The 25,090-nt window shown below is 32.4% G+C and overlaps 2 protein-coding genes across 5 annotated transcripts; one reads left to right on the top strand and one right to left on the bottom strand.

Moving 5' to 3' along the window:
• Window positions 1-252: 252 nt before the first annotated feature.
• LOC116146545 (tubulin beta-1 chain) lies at window positions 253-21,382 on the top strand. 4 transcript variants are annotated; one of them, XM_031431961.1, is made up of 5 exons: window positions 253-362; window positions 1,094-1,492; window positions 1,715-1,817; window positions 19,270-19,436; window positions 20,300-21,382. In XM_031431961.1, the coding sequence occupies exons 2-5, from the start codon at window positions 1,099-1,101 to the stop codon at window positions 20,977-20,979; spliced, it is 1,344 nt and encodes a 447-aa protein (XP_031287821.1). In that variant the 5' UTR covers window positions 253-362; window positions 1,094-1,098; the 3' UTR covers window positions 20,980-21,382. The 4 variants fall into 4 exon arrangements, with proteins under 4 accessions (XP_031287821.1, XP_031287819.1, XP_031287820.1 ...); XM_031431959.1 differs by having other exon boundaries at window positions 312-362; window positions 1,071-1,492; XM_031431960.1 differs by lacking the exons at window positions 253-362; window positions 1,094-1,492; window positions 1,715-1,817 and adding exons at window positions 17,746-17,818; window positions 18,550-18,948 and having other exon boundaries at window positions 19,167-19,436.
• A 762-nt stretch (window positions 21,383-22,144) lies between these two features.
• Window positions 22,145-22,462, bottom strand: LOC116146547. The gene is given in 1 exon segment (XM_031431962.1): window positions 22,145-22,462. A coding segment is annotated over 1 exon segment (318 nt).
• Between the last annotated feature and the right edge of the window lie 2,628 nt (window positions 22,463-25,090).

Here is a 25,090-nt window from a genome sequence, read left to right as displayed (position 1 = left end):
TCACCGACTCTTCCACAAAAACATTCGTCAAATATGTTTGAAGTTTCAGTCAAAGGATATTTCCGTCATTTACCGAAGGGCATATTAGTCCCAGAATATCCGCCAATTTTTAAAAAACCAACTCTCAATTAATCATTAACAGACAAATATCCATCTCAACCGTCAATAATTTCCATCTAACGGCATCGGACGGCGCTTAAAAAAACAGGAGGGAAGAAACATAGACCGTCAGATCTCACTCCTCACTCTCCACTCTGCATATATAGCCCTCAGTAGGGTTCATTTACTCACAAATCTCATTTCAATTTCAATTTCTATTTCGTCTCTCTCTCTCTCTCATTTGTAGTTCTCACTCTACTCAGGTAAGTCTCTACTCTCGCTTACCATCTAGATCTACGATTATTCGATCAAATTATTACGAATTTGCTTACTGTTGTTCTGTTTTTTTTTGTTGAAATAATCATTGGATGTTTTTAATTTATTATTAGATCTCTTTATCATATATTTGAAGGTTGTGTTGTGTTTTGGATTAGATCTATTAGCTGTTAGTTAAGTTTGAATTGTAATTCAGTTGATTTTGATGAGTAGTTTATGTTAGATTTTTAATGAACATACTAGAGTTTTTGTGCTGTCTTGACATTTAGTTATCTAGAGTGTAATATTAGTAGATCTGTCGTACATTATGTCGTATGTAGTGGTGGTGAGTAATTTTTAGGTTCTTTAACTCGAGTGAAGTTTTTGTGTATGATCTGCAACTTTTTTCAAGATTACTAATGCTTTTACCCACTTGTGTTAACTTTTCTTTTCACTGAAATTGCTTAGAAATATTGGATTTGTTGTTTCAGATTTTTGCATATATATACTGAAATCTAATTAAGTTCTATTGTTTTGACATAATACAAGTAATTTTGGTGCTTTGCAATATGCTTATTGTATCTGAGTTGATATTCAATCAAATAATACGTACTTGAATTTATTGGTTGAATGTTATTTTTAAGTTAAGGTTTCAATGATTTCACTTGTCTGGTACATTTCTCAATTTTGCAAAAACTAAAATTAAGTAACATTAGGTCATTCATGTCTTTGGTATCAGGAAAAATGAGAGAGATCCTTCATGTTCAGGGTGGTCAATGTGGTAACCAGATTGGTTCCAAGTTCTGGGAGGTTGTATGCGATGAGCATGGCATTGACCCAACTGGAAGATATATCGGGACCTCAGATCTGCAGCTGGAGCGTGTAAATGTATACTACAACGAGGCCTCTTGTGGGAGGTTCGTTCCTCGTGCTGTGCTCATGGATTTGGAGCCTGGTACCATGGACAGTGTACGAACTGGTCCATATGGCCAGATTTTCAGGCCAGATAACTTTGTTTTCGGACAATCTGGTGCTGGAAACAACTGGGCCAAGGGTCACTACACCGAGGGTGCAGAGCTTATTGATGCAGTTCTTGATGTTGTGAGAAAAGAGGCTGAGAACTGTGACTGTCTGCAAGGTATAATGCTTTGTTTGAACAGAGTTTTTACTGCTTTTGTGGATTCAATTTTTTTGTTGAGATATCAGTATTATTTTGGCCAGAGTGCAAAACTAGCTAGTACTTAACATCTTGTTGCAAAGATTATTGGCTTTAAACTTTGATTAAATTTTCTCTAATTTCAAACTGAAGCAATATGTAGCCAGTGATGCTGGAAAAGTAAATCAACTGTTTGTGTTCCAGGTTTTCAAGTCTGCCACTCTTTGGGTGGAGGAACTGGTTCTGGAATGGGTACCTTGCTGATCTCAAAAATTCGGGAGGAGTATCCTGACAGAATGATGCTCACATTCTCAGTGTTCCCTTAGTGATGTTTGCGTAGGCTAGTTTGAACACACATCAAAAAAAACAAAAAAAACAAAAAAAATCTATTGACAAATTAGTTTATGTGTTTGAAGAAATTGTTGTTCTTGCTTGGCTTGTTGAACAACCAATCTCCGATAATTAAGCATGAATTTAGGCACATCGCATTAATAATCATTGACTCTAATAAAATTCACACCTTATTTATTTATATGCTTTTTTCTTATAACAACATCAATATAAATTATAATGGGCCACTCCAACTTCATCAACATTCATTTCTTAATGACCCCTTATATTAATTTTAATTAGATATGTTGTATTAATTCTTTTTCTAATAGAAACCCCACCAACAGGGTGTAGCTTAGCTGGATTCTGCAGTATTTTCTGAAAAAGTGTTAATTGATTATTGTTTTTTCTTACTAGTTAATTATATGATAAGGGTTTGGACTTTGGACTTTGGATAATTAAAAGATATGTTTAGTTTGAGAGGAACTCAAGTTTGAGTATGTTAGGCGATAGTTTGGTAACTAAACACTTTGACTTATATTCAATCTTTCTTAAATCATATTTAATGTATATTAATTAAGAGCTTTACCTCACCATTAGTCCCACACCTAAGGGTACGATTTTTCTATTGAAGACTTTTAATTATCATCAGATTAATGCTTTTAAATGTTAAGTATGAATATAATGCTTTAGAACCATCACTAGTGACCTGATGATAAAGGTAAAAGAAGTTCTATAAGTTCCTGAGTTCGAGTCTCTTAAGCACTAATAGGGGTCTCCATTTGAGCTCTACTACCGAACGCCCCCTGTGATAAAAAAAAAATATTACCGATTTAGTACAATAGTTATTCTTTTAATTTAAATATAGAAAGGTATTGAATATTGAATTGATAAACTATAAAGCTCATATTGGTGCCATGTTAATGGCCGCCATCTTAAAGCAAACTATAGAATTATGAACTGGGCCACAAGTTAATTTTACGAGTGGGGTTGGAGAGAAGAGAGGGAGCATTCAGTTGGAGTTGCAAGAACCAAGTGCTAAATGTCCCCTTGCCCAAAAAAGTGGGTTGTTTATATACATGCTTTCAATAGCACAACTCAACACCAAAACGCCTTTTGAGTATACGTATATATATAAATGTGTGTGGAAGAGGCTTTTGGCAGCCCAAATGGGGGTTCCATGTAATGGGCCTATTTTGTTCATTTTATTAGTATAAATAGTAATTGAGCAAAAACATACTTGGTTCCATATTTTATCTCCTCAAAATTAACAACAATGGATCTATAGTATTGACATCCTACTAATGGATTAAAGAAATCCTATTTTTTAGACAAATGTACCCCATATTAAATTATTAAAATTAACTTTATTTCTTAGTCCATTAGGAGTGCTAATTAATAATAGTAGGAAGAAATGTGAGTAATTAATTTGACAAGGAAGTTAATAAAAACAGTTGTAACAGTTGAAGTATTTAGGTACTCCTAATTTCTTAATTTAACCAAACCACCTTATTCTCACCAAACTTTTAGTTGTTTTATATTTTTTTTTTAGCATTTTATCTATCACCTTTTTCTTTATTATGTGAAGGCCATAACAAAAACTACCAAATTTACCTCTCATCTTGTGATTGGATGGCAACTCTTCAGCTACTGGAATTAGTTTATACCCAAAGGTCTTGTGTTCGAGCCGTATCAGAAGTACTTATTACATTTGTATGATTACCTTGGTCTATTGCTTGTATGAATTCTGTGATTCTGGGAATTAGACAAGTTCTAATGTGACCTATATATCTCAGATAACGAAAAAAAAACTACCAAATTTATTTATAAGTTCAATTTGCCAATTATTATTGATTTTTTTTTTTTTTTGTTATTATTGTACTAATAATCCTAAACAACCAGTACTGATGAACATTATAACATGTGCTTAAGTCCTCAAAAACTTGGGTGCGTTTGTTTGTTATTTAGAGTAGTATTTTGAAATATTATTGTGATGTAGGTAGAGTTGGTGGTTATTACGAGATATAATTTGAAAATTAAAAATAGTTGAATAATTTAGGATAAAATTTTGAGAATAGGAAACATATATATTTTGATTTGGAATACGAATAGGATAGGGAAACAAATGCGTATTTTAGTTATTGGAATAATATTTTAAAATATTATTGTTAGTAGAGTTGTATGGTTATTAAAGGTTGTTAGGTGGTTATTACGAGATATGATTTGAAAATTAAAAATAGTTGAATATTTAGGTTGTATTTTGAGAATAAGAACAAATATGCATTTTGATTTGGAATAGGAATAAAATATTTAAACAATCGCATCCATATTATTATTATTTAAATATGATTTATTATAATTCCACAACTCTATTTTATTTTTAATATTTTTCCAATTTTATAACAAGATTTGCTAACAAACACATGAAGATGAAATGCTTAAACTCCAAACAAAGTAACCAAATCACGCACAAATAGATCTGAGATAGTGATTCCTCAACTTTGACCACACTGTATAGTTAAAATTTAACCAGAGTTAAAATTTAAACCCTAGATCAAATCCTGCTGCAAGAGCAGCAGGTCACATGTCATCTACACACTTATCTCATGTGACCAGCTGCAAATTCAGACCAATTTGGCTGCTTTCATGTGGCCTCACGCGCCCGTAAGTTGTAAAATAACGCGCGATGTGTCTTTCCCAGTTACCATGGGCCGCGATCTGGCGTAATCCAATAGAGGAGGCGGTTGGCGTCACGCACACCTGTTTGATGTTCCAGTATTTGAATTTGTTTGCAACAGAGCATCTATAATATTTGTGTGAGTTGGTATGTCAAGACTACAAAGTCCAATAAATATCTCAACTGATTCTGTTTTTCACTTTTACTGACGATTTTGCCCTGTGGACCAATGGCTTCAATATAGTTCAATGACATTTTTGCCCATTTTCGTACTAACAGGGATAAAAATCAGTTACCTACGCTGGAGTTTGAGAAAACATCTAACACCCTGGTATATTTAGAGTATCATCAAATTAACCCCCTAAAGCCTAATAAATTCTTAAAAAGCATACAAATAAATATGAAATTTAAAAAACGTATTATGAATAAAATACCAGTGTTTAGCAAGCAGCAACACAATTCAGTGAGCTCATTTTTCTTTTTGAAATTTATGTTTTAATTTATTCCATTAACAAGCATTGTATAATTAATTGCCCTAAGAATTGATTGTTTATTTATTAAATTCTAAGTAAACCCTGTTGATGGTAAAATCTATGATTGACTCGGAAGGACAAATATTGTGAGAAACAGTCACTGCATCAAATAGACTCACACAAAGAGAGAAAATGAATGTGAAGGCTCAGATGACATCGGTGTGTGTCTGCCTTAGGAGCTAAAGCAATGAGTGATTTCTAAATGAATAACGAGAGAGGCTGATCTCTGTTTATATGTGAACCAAGGAGGTTGGAGTCTCAGTAGGACTTAAAGAAAGAAATCTTGTGACTTGCCTTTATTCGATCAAGATTACCAATTCAAGTAAATCTTGATCTTCACTAAAGTGAAAGTAGATAGGATTCAATTCTGGAACTGTTAGGGCTAATCGGCTGGAGCTCGATTTAGCTTACAAGTAGGATCGCTCACCTTATGGACTGGTCATTCACAGGTGGATTTAAGCGTAGGCCCAATTAGAATTGGGCTGAAGCACTGAGCCGTAATGTGTGTCAAGGTCAATATGATTTTTGGCCCTTACAACCCCAATTAGTTAAATATATCATCATTGTTTTTTCACGTCTTTATTCTCTATAACACTCTCTCTCTCCACACTTTGTTCGAGTCCCTTGATTGTATAGGGTGGTCATTAGAGCTCTTACTAATTGATAATTATGGTCTCGAAAATTAGTTGAGATACATCCAAATTGGCTGAAACACCTTCGCTCATAAAAAAAATTACGTTATTTAAAAAAGTCAAGAGTTTAAGATAAAAGAAAACAGAAGTTTATGTTTGGACAAGATTAATTAAGGGTCTTTATTGACAACAAATGGGAAGTAAATAATATAATTAATTCCTCTATGATATCTTCTGCATTCTATTGGCAAAATCGCTTCAATTTTTAAAACAAATTTCAAAAGCTGATAAGATTAGATTAGACCGACGCGTCTTATTCGTATTAAAGATACAAACGCTCCCGTGATGGAATGGTGGGTGTTGATTGATGTTTGGATGGAATTATACATTAAAAAGTTTTTTTGAGTCTGTCTTGTCACCAATGCTCTCAAGAAATAATAATAATAAACAATTAATCACCTCATCAACGGTTCTAAGAAAGACACCTAAACCCAATCCATTGGAAATATTATATTTTTTTATATATGGAATTTTATTCTAACATTGTTTTCCGATGTAATGTAATGAGCAATTCAATATTGATTACATAAGGTAAAATTCAAATCAAGCTTAAACCTAAACCCACCTAATTATAAGTTCAAAGTCAGGCCTTTTCACTAATCAATACTGTAATCCTATTAAAATGAAAACTTTGTTCATAATCAATTACATTATCCCAAATTACATCACACACTGTAATTCCTCGGATTTTTTTAAAATACTATATTTAGGATAAACTCCATTTTTCACTATAATAAAAGGAATTTCCATTCTATATGCGGAAGACCTATTATGACGCTCGTCCACCTAGATGTCACGTGTCAGCTAATTTTTACACATACAAATTACAAAAGGGAATTTCCACAACACTAGAGTTTAGACAGAATTGACACTTACCAGATACCCCTTACTCTTTACAATATCTCCCGATAAAAAAGTACGAATTTTCAAATATTTAATAACAGTTTACCCCCTCTGGTGGTCTGTTTTGTTATGATTTTCACTAACTGACTGACACAAACTAAACTTAATTTGTAAATAAAATAAACAATACCATACTTACAGAGAATTTTTATAAAAATTTTTATACAAAGTGAGATGGCAAAAATAATTGAAAAGTGAAACAAAAAGTCAAATTCATTAATTCACTACTCCATTCTTTTTACCGCATCACTTTATATGAAGATCTTTGTAAATTTTTTTTGTAAGTGTACTATTATTACTTATACCAAAATAAATGGTTGTAGGGGATAAATTATTATTTCTGAAAATTGAGGGGGTGAATATATTTATTGAAATCTCAAGAAAAAATTGCATTAAACTTCCGCAGATTCGTTGCCCTTTTGTACCCAAACTCAAAGTTAAAAGGCTGCCCAACCCATTCCAATAAGAGTTAACCATTTTTCCCACCCAAATAATGACTTATTGACACTTTCACATCCACAAACTTTTAAAATATTCCTAAACTATCCAATTTATATTTTAGCACCGAACAGATGACAAACTCGATTCAGACTATTAGTTTTTGAAGAGGGGAACCGATGATCTTTTTATGGTGAATGTTAGATTTTATGTTTGAGATTGATCGAATTTGACTTGAAAGGGGCAAATACGTAAACCTAATTGCTTGATTGCCGAGATTGGCGGGGTTAACGGAGAAGGTTTGAAGGGTTTTAGTGAGTGATGATCGGGGAAGAGAATGTGGTGGTGTGAAGTTGCAACGATGCTGAAATCATAAATGGATATGGATTGGATTGTAAAATGATATTTTAAAAGTCTATAGATGAGAAAGTGTCATTAACCATTATTTGGGTGGGAAAAAGTCGTTTACTCCTTTCAATCAAGAAATATGCACAAAAGAAAAGCTGACTATCATAATCGAATCGATGACCATCGCATTACAATGCAATGCTCTAACCTCTCTCTAAGTGGGCTTAAATAACATATATATACAGGTATAGAATTCAGTAATTACCAAGACTTATCTATCAACTATTAATTGAATAGAATTCTAATAATATTGAACATATAAAACATACGATTAATAGAAGGAGTGATCTATAGAATTTCAATTTATTTATCAATAATAAAAATCAACTCTTAATTTGATATAAGATTTTTTTTTTTTTTTTTTTTATTTCTAACCTAACTACCTAAGTGCCACTGACCAATTTCACATTTTCTAGTCAATGTCTCTCATCTACCCTCTTTCTCCTTTGCAAAACCACAACTTTCATTTTCATTTTCATTTCGATTTTGGGGCATCAAGATTGCTGCATGATTCAATTGCATGCACAAGTGCATAGAGATACAAAAATAAAAAATAAAAAAAAAATCGTTTAGGGATCCAAAGTTTAAGTCATTTTGCACGCATAAAAACTAAATATGAACAAGCCAAATGTAGTAATATTTCTGATTGAATCAAGTAAATATTGTCTGTTTTAAAATTAACTCACATGGGTATACTTTTAGACTTCACACAAATCTTTTTAACGCAAAACATCTCTATTAAGTTTAAGGGAATATAAATTCTATAAATTGTTTTAGACTTTCATTCATTAGTAATATAATATGTGACACATTTGATTATGGTTAAAAACTATTACCCATAAGTCAATAAATACTCGTTTCTACGTAATTGTTTTGTTATCCTTGCAAGTATGTATCTATGAATTAGAAGAAACAAATACATATTTAATTTTTCCTAGAGATTATGATTGAGATAGCTTTTTAGAAAAGCATATACATAGAGAAGGAGCCCTTTTAAAAAAGGCATTTCTAAATTGGAGGAATTAAAGGTGTTTGAGGGGGCCACAGGGAAGAGTTGTCTTTGTTTGACCCCACCATTCTTTTATCCCAAAATGTTAAAGAGATTTTTTTTTGTTTGTTTGGATTGAAGCATTTTTTCATGGAAACAATTGCATGTACTTTGTCGTTCTCAAACTTTTTTCTTAATTGTTTCAAGAACCAAAAAATTAATTTTAAATTCCATGAAAACGAAATCTCCTAGTATATTAATGTCACGTCACTAACCTAATTACAATTGAATATATCATAAAACTTACATATAAAATATTAACAAATAAGCTTTTGGGTAACGATGTTTATTGAAAATTTACAAGAAACGATGTTTTAAAGTGATGAAAAATCTTATATAATAATCAAAGATCTCTAACAAAGAGAGAGAGAGAAAAAAAAAAAAAAGAAGAATTATCAATTGTAAACATCAAAGTGGGTAGACTTTGTAGTCCCACCAAACTTCCAGGGAAGTTAACAGTTATTAACAATACGTCAATCTAGAGGGGAACAAAATAAAAAATGGCAAATTAGATATGTATATTATCAAGACGATTGTGTTTGTAATAAGTGAAATTGTACGGAAAATTGAAACTTTATTATACTTTTATATAGAAAGTATACCAAGCATTATCATCGCCTAGCTTGCCTTGGATCCCGTATAATTTTATAACTCTAATATTACACTTCCAAATTCTTTTAACCAATTTTTTTTTACAAATGTGATGTGTCAACTTATAATTGGTCTCATCTGCTCAACAATGGATTCCATCTGATCAAATACGAATTTATCAATTATGAACTGTCACATCAGTGTTTATGAGAGAAAGTTGTTAGAAGTATTTGTCAACCTATCTTTATTCATTTTATAAATTCTTCTAACCATTGTAATTGGTGTACCGAATTTTGCAAATAAAATCTTCTTATATAATATATATAGTAGAACTTTTCTATAGTCATAATGTTAGGACCAACTAAATTTATTACTATGAAAAGATTATAACTTAATAGAGGTGTAGTTACAATAATTATTATTTTTATTAAAAAAATTATTGTTTTGATTTTTGATTTTATAATTCATGTTTCAGTAGTACAAATGAATTGAGTGAACAAATTCGATAACTTCACTACACTAATAAAATAGATATCAATTTCTTCCTCAATCATCTAAATGAGCAACAAGTCGTATATGCTTTAATTGAAGAAAAAATCACCATTGGAATCAGACAAGAAGATGAATGAGATAATCTTGAGGATGATAGTACGAAAATACCAAAAGTTTCGTGTCAAAAAACTATAAACATACTTGAGAAGCTAAAAATATTTTGACTTCAACAAGAAAGAGTCCATGCTGGCGACTTATTATGTACTCGCAAGATAAAAGATGTGGTAATAACTCTAAAGCATAAATCACAGTCTCAAACAACTTTAGATAAATAAATTATTTCATCTTAAACCTTTAGTATAACACAGCTTATGTTTTTTTTTTTTACAATATACATAAAATTATTATTATTTAGAGGCAAGTTCCTTAAGACGGGACCTAGAAAAATTATAACTTATTACAATATGAAAATTATTCTTATTTATAACTGACCCAAGTTGGAATTATAATTTTTATAACTACATAGAGATTATTCCTATATAGAGTATTACTATAAAAATGTTATATATATATATATATATATTGAAATGATAAGGTGGTTAAAGTCATAAAACTTTTAATCTGGACAAGATATGAAATTTTTTTTTTTTTAGTTCGAATATAAACTTTCACTAACAAGAGTTAATTTTTAAATTCTCTTCAGGTGCTGATAGGGATAATCACTAGAATTTTTATCCGATCGATATTTTTAAGATCCTTAGGGATTAGTTGATGTGTGCGTAGGCTAGTTTGAACATCACAGTCAATAAAAAAACAAAAAAAACAAAAAAAATCTATTGACAAATTAGTTGATTGTGTTTGAAGAAATTGTTGTTCTTGCTTGGCTTGTTGAACAACCACAATCTCCGATAATTAAGCAATGAATTTAGGCACAATCGCATTAATAATCATTGACTCTAATAAAATTTCAGCACCCTTAATTTATTTATATGCTTTTTTCTTATAACAATCATCAATATAAATTATAATGGGCCACTCCAACTTCATCAACATTCATTTCTTAATGACCCCTTTATATTAATTTTAATTAGATATGTTGTATTAATTCTTTTTCTAATAGGAACCCCACCAACAGGGTGTAGCTTAGCTGGATTCTGCAGTATTTTCTGAAAAAGTGTTAATTGATTATTGTTTTTTCTTACTAGTTAATTATATGATAAGGGTTTGGACTTTGGACTTTGGATAATTAAAAGATATGTTTAGTTTGAGAGGAACTCAAGTTTTGAAGTATGTTAGGCGATAGTTTGGTAACTAAACACTTTGACTTATATTCAATCTTTCTTAAATCATATTTAATGTATAATTAATTAAGAGCTTTACCTCACCATTAGTGCCACACCTAAGGGTACGATTTTTCTATTAGAAGACTTTTAAATTATCATCAGATTAATGCTTTTAAATGTTAAGTATGATAATATAATCGATTTAGAACCATCACTAGTGACCTGATGATAAAAGAGTAAAAGAAAGTTCTATAAGTTATTGAGTTCGAGTCTCCCTAAGCACTAATAGGGGTCGCCATTGGAGCTCTTATAGCCGAACACCCCCCGGTGATAAAAAAAAAAAAAAAATTACCGATTTAGTACAATAGTTATTCTTTTAATTTAAATATAGAAAGGTATTGAAATATTGAATTGATAAACTATAAAGCTCATATTGGTGCCATGTTAATGGGCCGCCATCTTTAAGCAAACTATAGAATTATTGAACTGGGCCACAAGTTAATTTTACGAGTGGGGTTGGAGAAAGAAGAGGAGGAGCATTCAGTTGGAGTTGCAAGAACCAAGTGCTAAATGTCCCCTTTGCCCAAAAAGAAGTGGGGTTGTTTAGTTAATACATGGGCTGTCAATAGCACAACTCAACACCAAAACGCTAAAGGCTCAATCTTCTTTTGAGTATACGTATATATATATATATATATATATATGTGTGTGTGTGTGTGTGTGTGTGTGTGTGTGTGTGTGGAAAAGACTTATGGCAGCTCAAATAGGGTAGTTCATGTAATGGGCCTATTTTGTTCATTTTATTAGTTGTAATTGAGCAAAACAATACTTGGGTTCCATATTATTATCTCCTCAAAATTAACAACAATGGATCTATTGACATCCTACTAATGGATTAAAGAAATCCTATTTTTTAATGACAAATGTAATTTCTTAGTCCATTAGGGGAGTGCTACAATTAATAAATAGTAGGAAGAAATGTGAGTAATTAATTTGACAAGGAAGTTAATAAAAACAGTTGGTAACAAGTTGAAGTATTTAGGTACTCCTAATTTCTTAATTTAACCAAACCACCTTATTTCTCACCAAACTTTTAGTTGTTTTATATTTTTTTTTTAGCATTTTAATCTATCACCTTTTCTTTATTATGTGAAGGCCATAAGCAAAAACTACCAAATTTACCTCTCATCTTGTGATTGGATGGCAAACTCTTCAGCTACTGGAATTAGTTATACCCAAAGGTCTTGTGTTCGAGCCGTATCAGAAGTACTTATTACATTTGTATGATTACCTTGGTCTATTGGGCTTGTATGATATTCTGTGATTCTGGGAATTAGACAAGTTCTAATGTGAGCCTATATATCTCAGATAACGGGAAAAAAAAAACTACCAAATTTATTTATAAGTTCAATTTGCCAATTATTATATGAATTTTTTTTTTTTTTGTTATTATTGTACTAAATAATCCTAAAACAACCAGTACTGAATGAACATTATAACATGTGCTTAAGTCCTCAAAAACTTGGGTGCGTTTGTTTAGTTATTTAGAGTAGTATTTTTGAAATATTATTGTGAGGTAGAGTTTGGTGGTTATTACGAGATATAATTTGAAAATTAAAAATAGTTGAATAATTTAGGATAAAATTTTGAGAATAGGAAAACAAATATATATTTTGATTTGGAATACGAATAGGATAGGGAAACAAATGCGTATTTTAGTTATTTGGAATAATATTTTTAAAATATTATTGTTAAGTAGAGTTGTATGGTTATTAAAGGTTGTTAGGTGGTTATTACGAGATATGATTTGAAAATTAAAAATAGTTGAATAATTTAGAGTTGTATTTTGAGAATAAAGAAACAAATATGCATTTTGATTTGGAATAGGAATAAAATATTTAAACAATCGCATCCATATTATTATTATTTAAATATGATTTTATTATAATTCCACAACTCTATTTTATTTTTTAATAATTTTTCCAATTTTATAACGAAGATTTGCTAACAAACACATGAAGATGAAGATGCTTAAACTCCAAACAAAGTAACCAAATCACCGCACAAATAGATCTGAGATAGTGATTCCTCAACTTTGACCACACTGTATAGTTAAAATTTAACCAGAGTTAAAATTTAAACCCTAGATCAAATCCTGCTGGCAAGAGCAGCAGGTCACATGTCATCTACACACTTATCTCATGTGACCAGCTGCAAATTCTTAGACCAATTTGGCTGCTTTCATGTGGCACTCACGCGCCCGTAAGTTGTAAAATAACGCGCGATGTGTCTTTCCCAGTTACCATGGGCCGCGATCTGGCGTAATCCAATAGAGGAGGCGGTTGGCGTCACGCACACCTGTTTGATGTTCCAGTATTTGAATTTGTTTGCAACAGAAGCATCTATAAATATTTGTGTGAGTTGGTATGTCAAGACTACAAAGTCCAATAAATATCTCAACTGATTCTGTTTTTCACTTTTACTGACGATTTTGCCCTGTGGACCAATGGCTTCAATATAGTTCAATGACATTTTTGCCCATTTTCGTACTAACAGGGATAAAAATCAGTTACCTACGCTGGAGTTTGAGAAAACATCTAACAACCCTGGTTTATATTTAGAGTATCATCAAATTAACCCCCTAAAGCCTAATAAATTCTTAAAAAGCATACAAATAAATATGAAATTTAAAAAACGTATTAATGAATAAAATACCAGTGTTTAGCAAGCAGCAACACAATTCAGTGAGCTCATTTTTCTTTTTTGAAAATTTATGTTTTAATTTATTCCATTAACAAGCATTGTATAATTAATTGCCCTAAGAATTGATTGTTTATTTATTAAATTCTAAGTAAAACCCTGTTGATGGTAAAATCTATGATTGACTCGGAAGGGACAAATATTGTGAGAAACGAGTCACTGACAATCAAATAGACCTACACAAAGAGAGAAAATGAATGTGAAGGCTCAGATGACATCGGTGTAGTGTCTGCCTTAGGAGCTAAAGCAATGAGTGATTTCTAAATGAATAACGAGAGAGGCTGATCTCTGTTTATATAGTGAACCAAGGAGGTTGGAGTCTCAGTAGGACTTAAAGAAAGAAATCTTGTGACTTGCCTTTATTCGATCAAGATTACCAATTCAAGTAAAATCTTGGATCTTCACTAAAGTGGAAAGTAGATAGGATTCTAATTCTGGAACTGTTAGGGGCTAATCGGCTGGAGCTCGATTTAGCTTAACAAGTAGGATCGCTCACCTTATGGACTGGTCAATTCACAAGGTGGATTTAAGCGTAGGCCCAATTAGAATTGGGCTGAAGCACTGAGCCGTAATGTGTGTCAAGGTCAATATGATTTTTGGCCCTTACAACCCCAATTAGTTTTAATATTATCATTCATTGTTTTTTCACGTCTTTATTCTCTATAACACTCTCTCATCTCCACACTTTGTTCGAGTCCCTATGATGGTTAATAGGGTGGTCATTAGAGCTCTTACTAAATTGATAATTTTATGGTCTCGAAAAATTAGTTGAGATACATCCAAATTGGCTGAAACACCTTCGCTCATAAAAAGAAATTACGTTATTTAAAAAAGTCAAGAGTTTAAGATAAAAGAAAACAGAAGTTTATGTTTAAGGACAAGATTAATTAAGGGTCTTATTTGACAACAAATGGGAAGTAAATAATATAATATAATTCCTCTATGATATCTTCTGCATTCTATTGGCAAAATATCGCTTTCATATTTTTAAAACAAATTTCAAAAGCTGATAAGATTAGATTAGACCGACGCGTCTTAATTTCGTATTAAAGATACAAACGCTCCCGTGATGGAATGGTGGGTGTTTGATTAGATGTTTGGATAGGAATTATAACATTAAAAAGTTTTTTTGAGTCATGTCTTGTCACCAATGCTCTCAAGAAATAATAATAATAATAAAAAAATTAATCACCTCATCAACGGTTCTAAGAAAGACACCTAAACCCTATCCATTGGAAAATTATTATTAATTTTTTTATATATGGAATTTTTATTCTAACATTGTTTTCCCGATGTAATGTAATGAGCAATTCAAATATATGATTACATATAAGGTAAAATTTCAAATCAAGCTTAAACCTAAACCCACCTAATTATAAGTTCAAAAGTCAGGCCTTTTCACTAATCATATACGTGTAATCACTATTAAAATGAAAACTTTTGTTCATAATCAATTAACATTATCCCAAATCACATCATCACAATGTAATTCCTCGGATTTTTTAAAAATACTATATTTAGGATAAACTCCATATTTACACTATAAAAAAGGGAATTTCCATTCTATATGCGGAAGAGCCTATTATGACGCTCGTCCACCTAGATGTCACATGTCAGCTACATTTTTACACTCTACAAAAGGGAATTTCCGCAACAGTAGAGTTTAGACAGAATTGACACTTACCATATACCCCCCTACTCTTTACAATTATCTCCCGATAAAAAAAATACGAATTTTCAAATATTTCATGACAATTTACCCCCTCTTGTGTCTGTTTAGTTATGATTTTCACTAACTGACTGACACAAACTACACTTAATTTGTAAATAAAATAAACAATAATACCATACTTACAGAGAAGTTTTATAAAAATTTTTATACAAAGTGAGATGGCAAAAAATAATTAGAAAAGTGAAACAAAAAGTCAAATTCATTAAATTCACTACTCCATTCATTTTTTACCGCATCACTTTATATGAAGATCTTTGTAAAATTTTTTTGTAAGTGTACTATTATTACTTATAAACCAAAATAAATGGTTGTAGGGGATAAATTATTATTTCTGAAAATTGAGGGGGTGAATATATTTATTGAAATCTCAAGAGAAAAATTGCATTAAACTTTCCGCAGATTCGTTGCCTCTTTTGTACCCAAACTCAAAGTTAAAAGGCTGCCCAACCCATTCCAATAAGAGTTAACCATTTTTTCCCACCCAAATAATGACTTATTGACACTTTCACATCCACAAACTTTTAAAATATTACTAAACTATCCAAGTTTATATTTTAGCACCGAACAGATGACAAACTCGATTCAGACTATTGGAGTTTTTGAAGAGGGGAAGCCGATGACTCTTTTGATGGTGAAATGTTAGATTTTAGTGGTTGAGATTGATCGAAATTTGACTTGAAAGGGGCAAATACGTAAACCCTAATTGCTTGATTGCCGATGATTGGCGGGGTTAACGGGAGTAAGGTTTGAAGGGTTTTAGTGAGTGATGATCGGGGAAGAGAATGGTGGTGGTGTGAAGTTGCAACGATGCTGAAATCATAAATGGAATATGGATTTGGATTGTAAAATGATATTTTAAAAGTCTATAGATGAGAAAGTGTCATTAAGCCATTATTTGGGTGGGAAAAAGTCGTTTACTCCTTTCAATCAAGAAATATGCAACAAAGAAAAGCTGACTATCATAATCGAATCGATGACCATCGCATTACAAATGCAATGCTCTAACCTCTTCGCTAAGTGGGCTTAAATAACATATATTATACATGTATAGAAATTCAGTAAATTACCAAGATCTTATCTATCAACTATTAATTGAATAGAATTTCTAATAAATATTGAACATTATAAAACATAACGATTAATAGAATAGAGTGATCTATAGAATTTCAATTTATTTATCAATAATAAAAATCAACTCTTAATTTGATAATAAGATTTTTTTTTTTTTTTTTTTTTATTTCTAACCTAACTACCTAAGTGACCAATGGATTTCGGGCTCCAAGGAGCCCCACCCTAATAGGTTGGATTTGGATAGTAAAAATTTGGGGGTAGGGTAAAATTGGGTTTAAATATCTTCATCCAAGTTATTTTGAGGCAAGCATAAGAATGCTAACTCTGACCGCCCCAAAATTATAAATAAATAATGATATATAGTATTCAACGTTAAAATTGTAAATATTATTTATGATAAAGTTTATATTAGTTACTTATTTTCAAACAAAAAAAACATCCTAACCACCACAACTTTATTCCTCCGTTAATTTGCTTGACACTGATTTCTTGTCATCTTCTTTACTTATGAATATGGAAATAAAGCATATAATTAAATTGTTTAGGGTTTATCTTTATGGTGTTTGATGCTTAAGTCATGTGAATTTCAGATTTTGAACTTCAATTTTTTTTTTTCTTTTGTTTGGATAATTTTTGTGGTAAAATTATTAAACTTTTAATATAATTTCATATTAGATAATATATTATTATTTACTGTTTTGATTAATTTATTTTAATTATATATATATTGTGTGAATTTGACAATTTTTTTTCATACAAACAAATAGGTCAAATAGGATGATCCAAGGTTTTTCAATAAAAATTAAAAAGATAACCCAAACTAAAATATAAATGAAAAATATATAATTATCTCCGAAATTATTATAATCGTAATTCAACATCAAGAAATAGTTAAAAAAGGCCTCCTCCAACAATTTTTTTTAAATGGTTGACTGTAACGGCGGACAATTATATAAAAAATTATTAAAATAAATGGCAACAGTAGAAGTTACCGACTCTTCCACAAAAACATTCGTCAAATATGTTTGAAGTTTTAGTCAAAGGATATTTCCGTCATTTACCGAAGGGCATATTAGTCCCAGAATATCCGCCAATTTTTAAAAAACCAACTCTCAATTAATCATTAACAGACAAATATCCATCTCAACCGTCAATAATTTCCATCTAACGGCATCGGACGGCGCTTAAAAAAACAGGAGGGAAGAAACATAGACCGTCAGATCTCACTCCTCACTCTCCACTCTGCATATATAGCCCTCAGTAGCGTTCATTTACTCACAAATCTCATTTCAATTTCAATTTCTATTTCGTCTCTCTCTCTCTCTCATTTGTAGTTCTCACTCTACTCAGGTAAGTCTATACTCTCGCTTGCCATCTAGATCTACGATTATTCGATCAAATTATTACGAATTTGCTTACTGTTGTTCTGTTTTTTTTTGTTGAAATAATCATTGGATGTTTTTAATTTATTATTAGATCTCTTTATCATATATTTGAAGGTTGTGTTGTGTTTTGGATTAGATCTATTAGCTGTTAGTTAAGTTTGAATTGTAATTCAGTTGATTTTGATGAGTAGTTTATGTTAGATTTTTAATGAACATACTAGAGTTTTTGTGCTGTCTTGACATTTAGTTATCTAGAGTGTAATATTAGTAGATCTGTCGTACATTATGTCGTATGTAGTGGTGGTGAGTAATTTTTAGGTTCTTTAACTCGAGTGAAGTTTTTGTGTATGATCTGCAACTTTTTTCAAGATTACTAATGCTTTTACCCACTTGTGTTAACTTTTCTTTTCACTGAAATTGCTTAGAAATATTGGATTTGTTGTTTCAGATTTTTGCATATATATACTGAAATCTAATTAAGTTCTATTGTTTTGACATAATACAAGTAATTTTGGTGCTTTGCAATATGCTTATTGTATCTGAGTTGATATTCAATCAAATAATACGTACTTGAATTTATTGGTTGAATGTTATTTTTAAGTTAAGGTTTCAATGATTTCACTTGTCTGGTACATTTCTCAATTTTGCAAAAACTAAAATTAAGTAACATTAGGTCATTCATGTCTTTGGTATCAGGAAAAATGAGAGAGATCCTTCATGTTCAGGGTGGTCAATGTGGTAACCAGATTGGTTCCAAGTTCTGGGAGGTTGTATGCGATGAGCATGGCATTGACCCAACTGGAAGATATATCGGGACCTCAGATCTGCAGCTGGAGCGTGTAAATGTATACTACAACGAGGCCTCTTGTGGGAGGTTCGTTCCTCGTGCTGTGCTCATGGATTTGGAGCCTGGTACCATGGACAGTGTACGAACTGGTCCATATGGCCAGATTTTCAGGCCAGATAACTTTGTTTTCGGACAATCTGGTGCTGGAAACAACTGGGCCAAGGGTCACTACACCGAGGGTGCAGAGCTTATTGATGCAGTTCTTGATGTTGTGAGAAAAGAGGCTGAGAACTGTGACTGTCTGCAAGGTATAATGCTTTGTTTGAACAGAGTTTTTACTGCTTTTGTGGATTCAATTTTTTTGTTGAGATAGCAGTATGATTTTAGCCAGAGTGCTAAATTAGCACTTAACATCTTGTTGCAAAGACTATTGGCTTTAAACTTTGATTAAATTTTCTCTAATTTCAAACTGAAGCAATATGTAGCCAGTGATGCTGGAAAAGTAATTCAACTGTTTGTGTTCCAGGTTTTCAAGTCTGCCACTCTTTGGGTGGAGGAACTGGTTCTGGAATGGGTACCTTGCTGATCTCAAAAATTCGGGAGGAGTATCCTGACAGAATGATGCTCACATTCTCAGTGTTCCCTTCACCAAAGGTCTCAGATACGGTGGTTGAACCATACAATGCAACTCTCTCTGTTCATCAGCTCGTTGAGAATGCAGATGAGTGCATGGTCCTTGACAATGAGGCTTTATATGACATTTGCTTTAGGACCCTTAAATTGACTACACCTAGCTGTAAGTAACTATAAAAATCTTGTGTGGTGATATATCTATGCATTTAGTTTAGGGAAATGATATAGCAAGTAAAAACATGAAATTGCTTTTGAATGGGTGGTTCTTGAAACGTAAATGTGAACCATGCAAGTCAGAAATGAAAACAAGTACTAATCTGCCACTTGAACTATTACTCTTATGGAGAATGGATAAGTTTATTTTGTCCTAATAAATACACCCTTGTTTGTCTGCTAGATATACACAATCTGAATAAGATTTTGGTTCTGATTTTCACTTAGTGTAATGTTAATGTGGTGGTTTGCGTGTCAGTTGCTGGGGGTCAAATCTAAAGATCGGCAGAAACTTGTTATTGGAAATATTGCTTAAAGTTGGGGACCTTTGATTGTGACATGAATGGAGGGAATGGGTGTTAATAATTTTTTTTTTTTTTTTTTTTTTTGGTTGTTTCATTAATTTATTTATTAATTCCTTTATATGATGAAACCATGAAAATATTGGGGACTGCAGTTTCCTAGTTTTCTGGTTTTATTTAATCTTATTAACTTTTGGGTTGTCATGCATAAGCAAATGATAAGTGCTAAATCATGAATTACTTTTTACTGATGAAAATGACTATTTTTATGTTATCTTTACAGATTGTCAGCTAATGAGACCACAGTTGTGAATTTCTGTGTATGGGTGTCGTTACTTAATAGTGATCTTGTGAACCTTAGTAAAAATTTGCTATTGAAGATTCTTGTTTTACATAACTTATGTTGCCTTTGAGTTGATTGATTAGTATCATTTGTGCAATCTAAGTTCTATGAAGAAAATGTTACATCACTCTTAATTGTGGATTCATTTGTTGTGATGTATTTGTGCAGTTGGTGACTTGAACCACTTGATCTCTGCAACCATGAGTGGTGTCACTTGCTGCCTCAGGTTCCCTGGTCAACTTAACTCTGACCTCCGAAAACTTGCTGTGAACTTGATTCCCTTCCCTCGTCTTCACTTCTTCATGGTTGGGTTTGCTCCTTTGACTTCCCGTGGTTCTCAGCAGTACCGAGCTCTCACAGTCCCAGAATTGACCCAACAAATGTGGGATGCGAAGAACATGATGTGCGCTGCTGACCCAAGGCACGGTCGCTACCTCACTGCTTCTGCCATGTTCAGGGGTAAAATGAGCACTAAGGAAGTTGACGAGCAGATGATCAACGTACAAAACAAGAACTCTTCCTACTTTGTGGAATGGATTCCAAACAACGTGAAGTCTAGTGTTTGTGACATCCCACCCAAGGGGCTCTCCATGGCATCTACCTTCATTGGGAACTCAACCTCCATCCAGGAAATGTTCAGAAGAGTGAGAGAGCAGTTCACTGCTATGTTCAGGAGAAAGGCTTTCTTGCATTGGTACACTGGTGAAGGAATGGACGAAATGGAATTCACAGAAGCAGAGAGCAACATGAACGATCTGGTGTCTGAGTATCAGCAGTACCAGGATGCTACTGCTGATGAGGAAGGTGAATATGAAGACGAGGAAGAGGAAGTAATGGAGCATATGTGAAGATGGTAAATTAGAATGAATTGGTTTGGATATGTGAATGAAGAATATCTCCTTTTGCAGTCTGTATGATATAAGGGGTTGAGAAAAATGTGTATTTTTCTGGCTTCCAGTTAAAATGAAGAATTAGTAGTGGTGGTGGTGGTGGAGAAAGGTGATGATTGATGAATATGCATGCATAAATGTTTGGGAGTAGTAGTGTGTTAAGTTACCTATCTGTTATGGATTTGGTTGTCTTTCTATATTTTTGATTATATTGAAGTCACCGTCTCTATCATTCAGTTTCAGGTTGATGTTATTGGTAATGTGCTATTTGAGTTCTTTCTTCTTTTCTGTCATTCTCATGTTGTATGGTATTTTAACAATGTAATCAAGTAGAATATTTTACCATATACATGTTACAGTAGGAGATGGAGCAGTGATGAGTTAATGAGTGGGCTTCCAAACTAAAGATAAATGACATAAAAGATGTTTGGTTTTTATATGCATCCAAAATACTATTGGAATAAGTTTTTTAGTTTCTTGAAAGTGAGTTAAGCATTCAGAGTGCTTAATTTCACCTTAATATGAAGTGAAATCACATCATNTTTGGGTTGTCATGCATAAGCAAATGATAAGTGCTAAATCATGAATTACTTTTTACTGATGAAAATGACTATTTTTATGTTATCTTTACAGATTGTCAGCTAATGAGACCACAGTTGTGAATTTCTGTGTATGGGTGTCGTTACTTAATAGTGATCTTGTGAACCTTAGTAAAAATTTGCTATTGAAGATTCTTGTTTTACATAACTTATGTTGCCTTTGAGTTGATTGATTAGTATCATTTGTGCAATCTAAGTTCTATGAAGAAAATGTTACATCACTCTTAATTGTGGATTCATTTGTTGTGATGTATTTGTGCAGTTGGTGACTTGAACCACTTGATCTCTGCAACCATGAGTGGTGTCACTTGCTGCCTCAGGTTCCCTGGTCAACTTAACTCTGACCTCCGAAAACTTGCTGTGAACTTGATTCCCTTCCCTCGTCTTCACTTCTTCATGGTTGGGTTTGCTCCTTTGACTTCCCGTGGTTCTCAGCAGTACCGAGCTCTCACAGTCCCAGAATTGACCCAACAAATGTGGGATGCGAAGAACATGATGTGCGCTGCTGACCCAAGGCACGGTCGCTACCTCACTGCTTCTGCCATGTTCAGGGGTAAAATGAGCACTAAGGAAGTTGACGAGCAGATGATCAACGTACAAAACAAGAACTCTTCCTACTTTGTGGAATGGATTCCAAACAACGTGAAGTCTAGTGTTTGTGACATCCCACCCAAGGGGCTCTCCATGGCATCTACCTTCATTGGGAACTCAACCTCCATCCAGGAAATGTTCAGAAGAGTGAGAGAGCAGTTCACTGCTATGTTCAGGAGAAAGGCTTTCTTGCATTGGTACACTGGTGAAGGAATGGACGAAATGGAATTCACAGAAGCAGAGAGCAACATGAACGATCTGGTGTCTGAGTATCAGCAGTACCAGGATGCTACTGCTGATGAGGAAGGTGAATATGAAGACGAGGAAGAGGAAGTAATGGAGCATATGTGAAGATGGTAAATTAGAATGAATTGGTTTGGATATGTGAATGAAGAATATCTCCTTTTGCAGTCTGTATGATATAAGGGGTTGAGAAAAATGTGTATTTTTCTGGCTTCCAGTTAAAATGAAGAATTAGTAGTGGTGGTGGTGGTGGAGAAAGGTGATGATTGATGAATATGCATGCATAAATGTTTGGGAGTAGTAGTGTGTTAAGTTACCTATCTGTTATGGATTTGGTTGTCTTTCTATATTTTTGATTATATTGAAGTCACCGTCTCTATCATTCAGTTTCAGGTTGATGTTATTGGTAATGTGCTATTTGAGTTCTTTCTTCTTTTCTGTCATTCTCATGTTGTATGGTATTTTAACAATGTAATCAAGTAGAATATTTTACCATATACATGTTACAGTAGGAGATGGAGCAGTGATGAGTTAATGAGTGGGCTTCCAAACTAAAGATAAATGACATAAAAGATGTTTGGTTTTTATATGCATCCAAAATACTATTGGAATAAGTTTTTTAGTTTCTTGAAAGTGAGTTAAGCATTCAGAGTGCTTAATTTCACCTTAATATGAAGTGAAATCACATCATACTAATAAATTAAAGAGTAAACCACTTTTTCCTACCAAGGTTTGCCTTAATGGCAATTTTTCACCTAAAAAGTTTCAAATACTTTTTTGTACTTAAAGTTTATATTTTGTTAATATTTAAAGTCAGTTTCGACTAATTCCGGTTGTGAAAATTTTTCACTTCACCACTATTTAAACCTTCGATTTCTTCTCTATAAAACCCATTTTACTCCGACACTTGATTTCTCATTGATTGTTAGCCATCGCAAATCTAAGGTTTCTTGTTCTTAGCTTATTTTTTTGCTGATTACGACAGCGAATATTCAATTCGTCACCACTATTCGATCTGCCGGTCTCCACTCTACAAAATCCCTCTTACCCTAGCTCTTGGTAACTAGCCAAACGTCGATTGAAAAGCTTTGTTTTAAAAATCAGACCGGACCGGCCGATTGGATCAGTTTGACTGGGACCCGTTAGCTTCTCCGGTCTAGTTCAGGTCTCAGGGGGTTTTTTTGTAATGTTTCAAAATTATAAGGGTTAATTGTAATTTTATAGGGGTGTTTTGAAGATATGTCAAAAGTTTAGGGATTAATTGGTAATTTTTTGGGGTATTTTAGAAATAAATAAAAATTTTAGGGACTAATTGAACTTTTTTAGGGGAATTTTTGTAATATATTGAAATTTAAGGGATTTATATGTAATTTTTAAAAATAAAATTATCGCTGACATTATCAGTCCAACAGGCTAGTCCAACCGGTTGGACCGGTTAACTCTTGACTCGGGTAGCAAAACGGGTTACCCTTCGGTGCGGGTTTTAAAACAATGCTGAAAAGTGAAGTGTAATTTAGATATTAACAGAATATAAACTTTAAGTAAAAAAGTGGTATTTTGAAACCTTTGTGGTGGAAAAGTGTCGTTGAGGCAAACCTTTGGTGGGAAAAAGTGGTTTACTCTAAACTAAAACTACAATTACTTTTTATGAAACAATGTGAGATTCCTCATTTGAACAACAAATTTGATTTATAGTGTTTGTATAAATAAATCAAATCACCCTTTTGTTTTCATTAGACTTTAAAAATCAAATTTTTTCTTTGTTATAGCATTCAAATTTCTCTAGTGTGAAAACCCAAAACAATTTGGAAGAGTGCTTTTCACGTGTTGGCTGCTTAAAGCATTAATTTGGTCGTCGATCGCCATTTCTCTTATAAAACAATATTTATCAGAAATTTTACAAAATACTTTTAATAAATAAAGAAATCTTATCTTATTACAATCAAATCTTAAGAATATGGACAGAAGCTATTGATGTTTGATGCATGAACGAAGATAGTGGGCTTTGGGCTTATCTTAAATTTTAATTAATGTCGGCAGTGGGTAGGCCCAACCACTTGCTTTTAAGTCAACATTTCACATTTTATTTTTCAATTTGTCACATCATTTCCCTATTAAGGAGGTTGAATTGCATTCATTTCATTTATGGATTTTTTGTTTTTCATATTAAAAACCCTTTTATCTACATTTTTAAAAGCACTTTTAACGATGTCAAAATCACTTGAAGAAAAGCACTATTAGCTTCTCTATAATGGAAGAGACATGAAGGTGATGTTAGTTGATAAATTAGACCTACATTTATTAATGTAATTCAAGATAAAATAAAGATAATCCGCAATTATCATAGATTATGATTACGAGTGTCGGTGATTCCCAACACCTTATTAACAGTAATTAGTAATAATTCACAATAAACTGGAGATAGCCACAAAAGAATGATAGTTTGTGTCTTCTTCCAAATAATATATTTTTTTTTTTTATCACTAGGTTATACAAGTCCATTTGCATGTATCTTAATTAATCTCATAAAACCCTGAAAGTCTGATTGAGTAATCCTTCAGTGATCACCTCTATTTGGATCTAGGTGGACTCAAATTCGGGAGCTTAGAGAACCTCATTTTGTTCTTTTACCGTTT

Source organism: Pistacia vera, unplaced genomic scaffold (assembly GCF_008641045.1).
Source record: "Pistacia vera cultivar Batoury unplaced genomic scaffold, PisVer_v2 Contig479, whole genome shotgun sequence".
Classification (NCBI taxonomy): domain Eukaryota; kingdom Viridiplantae; phylum Streptophyta; class Magnoliopsida; order Sapindales; family Anacardiaceae; genus Pistacia; species Pistacia vera.
The sequence above is the reverse complement of the archived record's forward strand: the minus strand, read 5'-3'. Positions and strand labels throughout refer to the sequence as shown.

Bases quoted from the DNA above. Each gene is read 5' to 3' on its own strand.
- LOC116146545 (XM_031431959.1), top strand. From the start codon at position 1,078: ATGTCTTTGGTATCAGGAAAAATGAGAGAGATCCTTCATGTTCAGGGT. The intron at 1,818-19,269 runs ATTCTCAGTGTT...AATGATGCTCAC, and splicing joins CCTGACAGAATGATGCTCAC to ATTCTCAGTGTTCCCTTCAC. The intron at 19,437-20,299 runs GTAAGTAACTAT...GTATTTGTGCAG, and splicing joins TAAATTGACTACACCTAGCT to TTGGTGACTTGAACCACTTG.